Genomic DNA, 12,525 nt, shown 5'->3' with positions numbered 1-12,525 from the left:
ACACTGGAACAATAAGACATATAGCTGAATAGCAATGGAAAAATGTAATTGTAAGACATTTTCTTTGTTGTCAGCCTGGTTGAAATGTACTATTGTCTCCCACAGAATGAGAGTTTACATTAAAACAAACAAACAAACAAAAACATATACATTGCACAGTTAGCAGCAGTGTAACTTTTGAGGTGTTTTCTAGCTACCAAGTGCTCTATTCGACTCTGGCTTTTAAAAGGAATTATGAGCTGGAGTTGCTGGCTGTCCATTTCTGTATTTTACATATTGCTTCATTATTACAATGCAAGAGAAGAACATAAGAACTAAATTCTGCTTGCTGGGAGCTTATCTGTACAAATTACAATTGGGAGTAATAGCGCAATCATCTAATTGGCACAGAATTCATTTTCTACCTCAGTCACATTACATAATCTTGGGCAATTAACAGTCTAATGGAATGCGAGTTTTTACTGGAAGGTCAGCTACACTATGCAAATAGTCTGCCAAATATATTAGTTTTGATCAATTCTAGATGAAGCAGAAATTATCTTCACACAATTTCCAGAGTTCACTAAATGGATTAACACAGACTGATCAGTTTTAAATTGCCCCACCACACACAAAGATGTGTTTATACATATTTGTCTATCCATAGTAATGATAAAAAACTACAAAATCCTGACACACTTCATGTTAGAGATGGAAGGACCTTTAATGTAGCTGTCATAGTGCACATAATATTATGATAAAAAATTTCACACTTCACTATTAATCAAATTTGAACCTGTGTGGCTTGGAAAAATCAAAGAGAGCTCCAGAGCTGAAAATCTCAGCAACTTCTGAATTATATATTTCAAAATGCATCTGTCATCATAAAATGGAATTGCATTAGGAAAACTAGGGGAAAGGTGTGTTAGTCCCTGTTCAGCTCCTGGTAGACTGGGCTTTACTGTTTCTGGAAGTCTTGTAGGGCTGGATAGAGGCTGAAGAGCTATGATGAGTTATTTTCCTTCTTCCTTATGTATATAACTCTTTCAAAACCTCACTCATCAACATTGGGCAACATACCCTGACGCCCTATAACTCTCGAGACTGCAGCTATTTTTCAACTAAATAGCAGATTTAGTCTTCAGATCTACCAGACTTACAGCTATGAGAACATAAGATTCAATTAGATGAGTTCTTCTAGAAGAGTTCCACATGTTTATCAGGAGGACATCTTGAAAGTAAAAATGACAAAATAGAAAAAAAAAAAAAGGAATAATAATGTTTGCTATTTGCTTCCTAGGCAATCTGTCAAATGCATGTGAGTATGGGAATTCTGACTACTGACTGATAGTTTGTTCTTCTGCAGGAGCTGCTGAAATATGCAGCACTTAAGTCAAAGCTTATGGCTTATCAAATAATATCAGATAGGAGATATTTCATCAGCAGTGCTGTAGAAAGCAGTTGCTAGATGGCAGACGAGCCTTAAAGTTTTACTTTCTAAAATGTTCTTACAGTTCCAAAAGTAAAAAAAAAAAAAACAAAAAAACAAAAAACCCCACAAGACTATGAAGAACAGCTATGAATAAAACACAATATGGGAGCCCATATGAAAAGGAATACAATTTTTGTTTCTTTTTCAGTACCTTTTGATGGTTTCTGACCATTAAGACTAGGTACTTCCCCAATTTTTCTGATTCCAATCCTCCTCCTTTGTCATCAAATGAGTTTACAGTAGAATTATTGTTTTGTATTCTAGTCCGCATCAGAAGGGTGGCCAGCAGGGACAGGGAGTTGATTGTCCCCTTCTACTTTGCTCTCATGAGGCCCCATCTGATGTACCGCATCCAGACCTGGGGCTCCCAAACAAGAAGAATGTAGAAGTGTTGGAGCTGGTCCATAGGAGAGCCACAAAAATGTCAGAGGGCTGGAGTACCTATCCGTGAAGAAAGGCTGAGGGAGTAGGACTTGTTTATCTTGCAGTAGAGAAAGCTCCAGAAAGAGCACCTCACAGCCTTCCAGTACTTGAAGGGAGCTTATAAGCAGGAAAGGGATTGACTGTACAAGGGGTGATAGGACAAGGGGGAAAGCATTTAAATGAACAGAGAGGAGACTTAGGTTAGATGTTAGCAGAAAATTCCTTACTCAGAGGGTGGTGAAGAAACAGGTTGTCCAGACTAGGTGTGGATACCAGCCTGCCCTAGTGGGTGGCAACTCTAGCCATTGCAGGAGAATTGGAACTAGATGATCTTTAAAGTCCCTTCCAACCTAAGCCATTCTATGATTCTATAATTCTATGAAAATCGTGGCATCATTTACAGGAAAACATGGTTCATCCAGTTCTGCCAACACATGCATGTATGCATAGATCTCAGTGTTCTCTAGATACCTGGGTAGCGATAACAGAGCAATCGCTGAGATATTTGCTAGCATCGAATAGACTATTGATAGCATCGACTTGAAGTTTGTTTTTGAAAGCATACATTCAATTTTTCTTCTACACTCAGAAAAAAAAAAGTTCTAAAAATCAAATAATAGTTTGTTAAAATAGAACATAATATAAAAGTACATAAAAAGAACATAAAATAAAAGTAAACATCAAATGAATGCTGCTGAGTTTATGAATCAGACTGTGAATTTTTTGAGGAAAGGACAACAGTTGGGTTCTGTACAGATGTTGCCATAACATGGCAGAAGAGATTATTATGAAAGATGGTAAATAATAGATCTATCCAGAGAAGACTAGTTTTCTGTCAATTAGGCAGGATTTCATTCTAAGTTGGAAGGAGAAACAAATATCACTTAGTTCCATGAATAAATAAGGTTTCTGAGGCCTCTGGCTGATGTTCTGCATGGTTTCCAACCCACAGAAGCCAGCAGTGCTGAAGAGCTTCAAGCTGGGTGCAGGCAAGTAGCTCAGGCCCTCAGCCCTTGCCAGCTGCAGGGAGACTGCCAAGAGAGCCAGCAACCCAGTTGTCAAGACACTAGAAGGCTGCTTGTGTTGTGTCCTTTCTTTAAACATGTCAAGTGATCTCTGCCGTACCATTTGGGCTTGATGAGTGTATGCTCCCTAAGGGAAAACATTTCACTAGAAAAGTTCTGACCTACTTGAATAAATGCATTAAATGAGAACCATTCCCATTCTTTGTCTGTGTAATTGCAGTTGAATGTGTGGGACTGGACATTACTTATTTATCCCTCTTAGTCTTATTCCAGTTTTTAACTGCTGCAACTACTTCATGAGGAATCTTTGTGCCAGTAACCAGAGACCTCCATGCATCTTAAATATATCCTTCCTTCTTTATTTTCCTGCATTTCTATTTCAATAACTGTTTTTAAATAAAGAAGTAGACAATTAGTTCAAAGTCCACTGTTAAGAAGTCCCTTGGCTTCCCCTTGCTTTGCAAAGAAGTTGTAATTTTGTTTCTGCGTATGGTAAGAGAATGCTTTGGTCTTACATGAAAAACAGAAAGTCCTCACCCTCAGTGACTGTTCTGCTTTTGCTGATAAATCATGTCTAAATGAAAAAGAAAATAGGACAAAACATATTGATGTTATCACCATGATTTCAGTTTATCTGAATGTTTTAAAACCTTCAAATTTCTTCCTTTTTAGTGGCTTCCAGTGAAATCTCTGGTGAGCAGCTAGAGTGGGCACACACAAGAATTACTGATATGAAGAACTTGAATGCTGTAATCAAACCTGCATTCAAACACAGAGGCTTGCCTAGGCCTTTCATTTTAGCTGGTTTTTGCAGCAGTTTGGACAGAGTATGTCAACACTCCTAATTAAACTGGCAGCTAAATAGCAGTGCAGACCTTGCTGTATGCTACTATTAGCAGGACAATTCCTGCAGAGCAGATCAGCCAAAAGCCCAGTAAATGTCAATCAAAATGTCAAAGTTCAAGCTTTCTACCTTGGCTGTTAATTAAGTGTCAGAATGCTTAAATTTGGTTCATTACTAATATCTAAGGGTTGTGCTATGCTTTCCACTTGCACAAATGTCGTTCTGAGAGTACAATGAGTGACCTAATTCTATATGAATACACAACTGAAAACGACAACCAGATATTAAGATTTTCAAGGGTCTTTCCTGTATTTCAATGTGCTAACTGAGTGAAACATGGGCAAATGGAAGCAAAACTCTGACTTCTCATCTCACACTAGTCCAAATGCATTAGTCAAATCTAAGCAGAGGCTGCATCATTAAGGATGACATGATGAAGCACTAGAACTTTACTGTACTCTACCAAAACACTGCTAGCCATTTAAACCACATCTGGTTTACTTTGAGAAGGTCCAAGACTAAATCACAGATTAACCGTATGTAAGAATTTTTCAAGCAGGAATTTTCTGGAGATTCATCATTCTCAGACTTTCACTGCTAATTGAATAAACAAGGTTTCACAAAAATGTGTTTTCAAGACCACATCAATTTCTGCCCTCAACAACACATGAGCCTGCAATCAGTTTTCTTGCATAAAGATGAGACAGTATTCAGCTAATGAACATCTGCACCTGCAGATCCCAATAAGTTGGCAGTGAACAGGGGCAGCATTTTGGAAGGGTGAGGTCTGTGTGATGCATAAAGGCTTGGAGGCTTGGATAGAAGCAATCCTGTCGAAGGACAGGTGGGTGGACAGCTAAATGCCAGCTTTCATCCCAGGCACAAAGATAAGGTAGGCATGACAGGGAGGAGCACCGATATTGCTCCTGTTTGCAAGTGAAAAGAGAGGAAATCTTTTCTTCTCTTCCTTCGGGGGGGTGGGGGGGGAGGGGAAGTAAACAGGATGAGAGCTCCGGTAGCTGAAGATCTGACCTTGAATATTGAAAGGCTAGAGGACAACCTGTTTACAGAATGAGTAGATTGGGACGGCTAAACACAGACAGTTCTAAAAGCTGTCCTCTTTCAGGATCAGACGGAAGGCACTTTTCTTTCTAGTACAAAACACAGGCTCTGTGAGAAGGCAGCTGTCTTATACTGTGACCACAGAGCAGCAGTCCAGCACACACTCTGCTACACAGCCTTTGTGGTGAAGGCTCCATGTGTTGCCCAACGTACACTCTCGGTGTTTATCGGCAGCTCCAGACAAAAATAGCACCGTCAGACTATCGAAAGAAAAAAAGAGCCGTGCAGAACGCTGTCTTTGGCTGAAGCTTTATTTGCATCGTGCCTCGGGAAGCCTGGAGCGCCGGCAGAGCGCATGACGCGCTGAAATTCATGAATGAAGGGCCCACATGGCAGGGCTGGGCGCTAGTGAGCCGCTCCGTTCATGAGAATGTCAGTTATGGGAATGAAAAATGCAAATGGCCGTGGCTCCGCTGGAGCTGATTCTCACGGCGTACTCCGCTCCCTATGCGCACGTTCATTCACAAAGACGTTATTTATCGCGCTCAACGCGTTCCGACGAGCGCAGGGACCCCCGCGGCCATCTCCCCCGCGCCGAGGCGAGGGCGGCTGTCACGGCTCGGTCATAGCTGGGGCTGGGGACGAGGAGCAGGGCAGAGCCGCTGCCCCCCGGCCCTCATACCGCCCCCGCCCGTCCCCGTCAGCGGCGCCCGCGGGAAGCGGCGAAGCCCCCCGCCGCCTCCCACCCGGGTGCGTGGGAGCGGGGAGGGGGCGGGAGAGCGGCAGGAAGGAGCCCGCCCCCGCCGCCGGGGCTGCGAGAGAGCCGCCGACCGCCGACCTGAGGGCGGACGGCCGCCCCGGCCCCTCGCCGCGGGGCGAGGTCCCGCGGCCGCTCCCCGGCGTCCGTCACCCCGAGGCCGTTCCCCCGCGCCTGTCCGTTAGAAAACGCGCGTCTCTTACGGACAGCCGTTAGAAAATGCCCGCGTTTGTGATTTCCAGCCCGGGGAACGAGGGCAACCGGTTGAGAGGCGGAGCCGCCGGCGGGGTGCGTTGTTTCAGCACCTCACCCCGCGGACAGCGACGGAGCCCGCGGCGGCTCTACCCGGGCTGCCTCGCCGAGCTCCGAGCTCCGACCCGCCCCGGTGACCGCAGCCCCTTCCCCGCAGCCCGGTTCCCCGAGGTTTGCAACGGGGAGAGGCGGAATCTGCCCGCGAGTGAAGGCAGGTTGGGCAAACTTCGGAAGCCAGACTCACCCAGCACGTTCCCGACGAGAGCCACGATGAACACGACGATGTATCCGGCGATCAGCGCCCATTCGTATTCCTTGGGATGCAAATACTCCTTCCAGAGGTAGCGCAGGAACTCCTCATCGTCGTAATCGGCGGATGGAGTTAAAAAAGGCTCCCTCGTTTCGTTCAGCTCTGGAGAGGATGTCCAGTTCCTGCACGGAGGCGAAGCATCCTCGGGCTGAGTCCCGGACATCCCTGGTGGTGATCCGGGGGGCTGGAGGAACCCTCTCAGCGCTCCACAGCTCTCTCCCGCCCCTCCATTGAGACTTGTGATTGCCAGTGCCAAGCGGGGTGTGGGGAGAAAATGACGCGGGAACTTCGGGAACCAATGCCGGACCAGGCTGGGGCTTCGAGCCGGCCCCACACGCCCGGTTGCCTTTCCCCGAGCGGGCAGGGTGCGCAGCCTCCGCGGCCGCGGGGAAAGGCATCCAGACGGTTGCATCCCTCTCTTCTGACTCCACTGCTTCACTTTTCAGCTCTCCCGTGTTTGGACGTGAAAGGGCATCTGTTGGAAATACCTGCAGGTGAAAGGACGTGAATTCAACGTGCTGCTGCGGAGGAGACACAGGATGAAGGGAGCCATTCAAAATGAGACATTCGTGTCTCTTTGTGAAAGTTGTGTGACTCTACTAATGAATAAACTTAACACAGAGCCAGATGTTCATGAACACTTAGCTCTAGTGGGCACTGGCTAAAACAGATCAATGGGAAAGTCTCAGCCGATATAAGCACCATTTCCACTATGAAATGACACGTCTCACTCAGTTCATTGTCTATATGCACCTCCAGAAGAATGTGAGTCTGATTTGACTGTACTTCCAACACATAAACTTAAGAGAGAGCCAGATATTCATAAACACTGCAGTGCTTAGCTCTAGACAGTGCTTTAGCTTCCCGAATCCTTCGTAAGCATACAGCATTCCCTATTGCCTTCAAAGTCTAATCCAGCATTCTTCTACCTGGTGTTGCCTTTGGGCACCTATTTCTATAGACTTGCTCTCTTTGATATAGCTTTATTTCCATAAAATAAAGAAAAAATATCCCTTTTCCATCCACAGGGAAGTTACATGAACCTTTTAGGACAAAGATATTAAAGAATGAGATATACTTGGATATAGAGGTAAGATCAACACCTCGCATAAACTAGAAAAGTAGATATTGCAGACCTCATAAATAAAGATTGGACACTCCTGACTAGTGAAAACAGCTGGGGTTATATCACTAAATGTGCTGGGTTGAGTGCTGGGAAGAGATCTAAGGTCTCTTGAGAATGTGGAAATGCAGGTGTACTTGGTGCACAAAAAGAGATGTTTACAGAGTTTCTCATGGTCTTCACAGCTGACACAGAGTATGGCCATTTGGTGATCAGTTGAAGGAAGCCACATACATTCTTCAGCTTGTTTCATATATTAAAATGTTGATCCATAATTTCAATGTTTGCTTCCAAGTAGCCGTGAAGTAGTGTTTTTGTTTTGTTTTTTGTTTTTTTTTGGACTGAGTTCTTCTTTCTTCCTCTCTCACCAGTAGTAAGGAATTGAACTAAAAAGACACAAATATTAAGAAACAACATGGTTTTGATGAAAAATATATCCTAGAGTTCTTTTTTTTTTTTTTTTTTTTTTTTTTCTAACTAGATTGTGAGTTTGATTGATAAAGGCATAAATGACCGATTATACACAAAATTTGCACACAAATCTGCATAAATATGCTATTCCTAGAGTGCTGTAAGACATTTGCTCTTACTGGTACATTACATTTTGATCAAGTAGACCATATAATAAAAAAAACATGCGCCACACATTATAAAGGTTAATAACTCCCTAACAAACAGATTCCAGAATGAAACAGTAAACAGAGCCATCCCTGAGCTCATGTATTTCTGCTGTCAGTTCTGGGTTCTGTTGCACTCATCAGTGAATGACCTTCCAGAAGTTGGCAAATTATCAAAAAATTGAGATAATCAGCTACACACAGCACCATCATGATTCTGTAGCCAGAAAGCTTTGTGTTATAACTGATAGTACAAATAAGTATACCTGTAGAAACAGATGAAGATACATAGAAATATGAGAGAAACTCAACTGAACTATAATATGCTTCAGTCACAAAAACCTACTACTGGGGAAATACTTCTCAAAGTGAGTCATTTTAGCAGTGTATTTTAAAATCAAGATTGAATGCTTTTCTAAAAGATAAGTGCCAGCTGAAATGGGAATTAATTCAGAAAAGTTGTCTGACCTGTAGCATGCAAGAGGTCAGACTGAATGATTAGAGTATTCCCTTGTGGCTTTCTAATTTGTGAAGATGTGTTAGTAAAATAGATTAATTTGATGAATTTTACCGCTGACTTATCTTTTAATTATATTATTTATAATAAGACTAATGTAAGAGTTTAAATCTGTTTCTTTCATATGCAAGTGAACAATAAATGCTCAAAAGTAATTCCTATTTTGTTACCGCTTTTTTAATTTTTAATTAACAATTTAAAATTCCATAAATTGTGGCTTTAAAAACTCCTACAAAGAATTTATTGGCTGTCCTGCCCTTAAAAGGAGGATAAATTCAGGTTTATCTCTATTAAAATTGAGATCTAATGGAAATGCTGTCTAATACGTTATTTATCTGAAGTCTTCACATACACTGATATCATCTCTAATCCATATTTTTCCATCACTAATCCCCAAATACTGCAATTATCAGCCCTGAAAGATATGCCCTGTGGCTTTCAGTGCCACTTATTATATGATATTAGATAATGTGAATATAGGTCAAACACAATTCTATGCTTTGTTGCATCTGATAGCTAAAAGGATCTGACATTCATAGAGAATAAACCAACTGTAATTCAGCATCCAAACTTAATGGCTAATCAAGCATATTTTCCCTCTCCATAGTAAACATTCTATTGTTGATATATGATTTTATTGATTGCACAAATGAGCAGCAGTTTTTCCTGTGTAAAAGACTAGTCTCTTCATTTTAAAACTGATTTTATTCAGAGGATTAGTTTCATACTCTTCTAGTATCATACCACATTTGGAGCCTTTTATCAGAGCAGAATGGAGTCAAAAGTTTTTGCAGACTTAGGTTTAGAGGAAGCTGAGCCTTAGGATCTCTTGGCTGAATACTTAACACATATTTTCATTCTTGGGAAGCAAGTCCATAAACATGTCTGCTGAAGAGAAATAGACTGTAGTATTGGCAGTGGTGATGTTTTGTGTGAATATGTCCTTCCTTCCCATTTTTCTTTCACTACTCTGATTTAACAACTTTTCTCTGCCTCCTTTCTTGCTATTATGAAATATGCCACATGATTGCTCAATAGAAAAACAGCCTTACCATTTATTTGCTTGAGCAATCGTGCTCAGTCATATACAGTGTTTTGTCTGTGAAATCCCTCTGGTATCTTTCCTCCTGTAATGTTATTTCAAGGTGGAACTACTGCTTCCCTGGCAGCAGCACTAAGTAGTTCTTGAAAGAATTTGACTGTCATCAGCTAAATATTACGAAGAAGAGAAGATATTAAATGGGTAAACAGGGAGAAGCTGAGAGCAAGAGAGAGAGACAGATAGAAAAGACCAGATTTGGAAACCTCTGCAGCCATAAAATTTGGTGGGGTAATAAGGGTAATAACTACCAAGAAAGAGGTGCAAAGAACTATAAAAGAAAAAATAATACTGTAGGCTTGTGAAAACAATGGAATTAATCAGAAAACCTTAGAAATGAAGGTAATGATGCTCCATCACACAACACACTTATAGCACCACATTTTCTTTAGGTCCCCTTTTGTCTTATCATTAATTCATTAATAAACTGTGGACTGAAAGAGCAAAACTAGTTTTAGCATGACAAATATTATTCAAATCTGCTGCTGAATTTTTGAAACAACCACTGATACAGAAAAAAAGCCTTGTTTAGCCAACTTCAGGCATTTTTCTCTTTATGTATAGAAACCAGAACAGAATCCTGCTTTATGCAATCCAACAGCATGCTAAACTACAGTTACCCAGATATATTAAGATTACCAGCTAAGCTCTATTGATTTATTAGCTCCTAGCACCATTACAATGAGGCAAAGCCAGGGTGACTTGCTCTAATTCTAGCAATGATCAGATAAGAAAAGTCAGCAGCTGGCTAATTCATACCACCATCATTATTAATATCTATCAACACAGAAGGTATTTCAAGAGAAAAAAATTCTGATTCCAGCCTTCCAACTTGGTAAAATTCATAAAAATTATTTATTAGTGTAAGCACACAATTCCTCCATGCTTCACTTAGGCCTCCTTCTTATTTACTGCCCAATACTGAAAGGAGTTCACAAAAACGTTCATTTTGATTAGGAAACTGAAAGAGCTCCATGTGTAATATTCACTACTCCATTAAGTATACAAGCATTTAAAAGCAAACACACTTAATGATCAGGCTACAGATCCAACCTCGGTGGAACAAATTACGATACACCTTTCCTGAAGAGATCTCTGAAGTATGTATGTACATAAGCTGGAAGAGGGACAATTTCAGTCAGCAGGATTTAATAAGTAATAAAGAAAAAGCTCTTCTTCACCTCATGTTTATGTGAATACCAAAACTTGCTGTAGAAACAATGGCAAATTTATTACAAAATTATTCAATTTGTTACAGCTTCCACCAAGTGCTTAGATGAAACTTTTCACTTGAGAGAAGTCAAATAAAATTCAACTACAAATACTTTTTTTTTTTTTAAATAATTTCCCTGGTATCTATTCCTGATCCACTTAGAAGTAGCACAGGGTCTTTATTGTGATCTGAGACAAGATAGGTATGTTCATGCAGAGTATTTTGAGAAATAAGAATATAGAGGCACAAAGATCTTTTTGATCATTCTTTTTTTTAATAATTATTTGAAAGGAATAAAAGTCTTCCATATGCATCTATGTATTATATGAAGATTTTAATGTCAGAGCTCTGGATCTATCCTTTGCTACATTCAGAAAGGAACAATCTATGTTCTTCAGAATGAAAATTCCAAGTAGGCAATGTGGATTAATAGCGGGAATTAAAACAGTGACAAGGAAGTTTTTATGTAATGTATCACTTTCAGTGCTATGAAAGGTAAATGACATTGATTTGCATGACAAGCTTTGACCTATATCTTCCGTATTCAGATTCAATGACGTACTGCCACTCGGTGACATAATATCAGACCAAAAGTACCACATTGTCTTTAGGCTTTCATCAGGCTGTTCATTTTCTAATTTCTCAGAAAGCAGATCATATTGCATGAGATCGAAGATTGTTCTAATCGGTGTTGCATCTCTGACAGTGGGAGACTTCAACTTCCCTGATATATGTTGGAAATATAATATAGCACAGAGGAAGCAGTCCAGGAGGTTTCTAGACTGCGTGGAAGATTGGTTCCTTATGCAACTGGTAGGAGAGACTACCAGGGGTGGTGCCCTGCTGGACCTGGTTTTCGCTAACTGAGAAGGACTGGTGGGAGAAGTGAAGGTTGGGGACTGTCTTGGGCAGAACGACCATGGAATTGTAGAATTTTCTATTCTTGGGAATGTCAAAAGAGTGGCCAGCAAAACTACCTTCTTGAACTTCCAGAGGGCGGACTTTGATCTGTTCAGGGAGCTTGTAGCACAGGTCCCTTGGGATTTGCTTCTCGAGGGTAAAGAGGCCCAGGAAGCCTGGATGCTCCTCAAGACGGAAATCTTAAAGGTACAAGAACAGTCTGCCCTGAGTGCTGTAAGGCACTGTAGGGAAGATGACTGGTGTGGATGAGCCGGGAATTACTGTTGAGACTCTGGGAGAAAAAGAGAGCCTACGTTCTCTGGAAGAAGGCACAGATTACTTGGGGAGATTATAAGGAAGTAGCTAAGGTATGCAGGGAGGAAGTTAGGAAGGCAAAAGCCCAACTTGAACTCAGATTGGCCACTGCAGTAAAAGACAATAAAAAATCCTTTTATATATATATCAATGGCAAAAGAAGAACCAAGGATAATTCTCATCCTATACTTGATGCAGCAGGGAATGTGGTCATTGAGGACAAAGAGAGGGCTGAGGTCCTCAGTGCCTTCTTTACATCTGCCTTTAATAGCCAGATCAGTTATCCTCTGGGCTTTTTATGCCCATGGGATGCTGCTCAGAATATGCCCCTAGCAATTCCAGTGGAGACAGTCAGAGAGCTCCTCCTCCATCTGGACTGTCACAAGTCCATGGGACCAGATAGGCTGCACCCTCGGGTGCTGAGGGAGCTGGTGAGGGTGATTGCTGAGCCCCTCTCGGCCATCTATCAACGCTCCTGTTTAACTGGTAAGGTCCCAGATGATTGGAGGCTTGCTGATGTGACTCCTATCTTCAAGAAGGGCTGTAAGGAGGATCCAGGGAACTATAGGCCTGTTAGCCTGACCTCAGTACCAGGGA

The 12,525-nt window shown here is 41.7% G+C and overlaps 1 protein-coding gene across 1 annotated transcript in view; it reads right to left on the bottom strand.

Moving 5' to 3' along the window:
• Positions 1 to 6,307, bottom strand: part of HCRTR2 (hypocretin receptor 2) — a 32,446-nt gene extending 26,139 nt beyond the window's left edge. The window contains exon 1 of the mRNA XM_048936201.1: positions 6,079 to 6,307. Coding sequence (XP_048792158.1) covers positions 6,079 to 6,307 — 229 coding nt within the window. The remainder of the gene's footprint in view (positions 1 to 6,078) is intronic.
• Between the last annotated feature and the right edge of the window lie 6,218 nt (positions 6,308 to 12,525).

This window comes from Lagopus muta, chromosome 2, assembly GCF_023343835.1.
Source record: "Lagopus muta isolate bLagMut1 chromosome 2, bLagMut1 primary, whole genome shotgun sequence".
NCBI classification, from domain to species: Eukaryota; Metazoa; Chordata; class Aves; order Galliformes; family Phasianidae; genus Lagopus; species Lagopus muta.
Note: the sequence above shows the minus strand (reverse complement) of the source record. Positions and strands in the feature narration are given on the sequence as shown.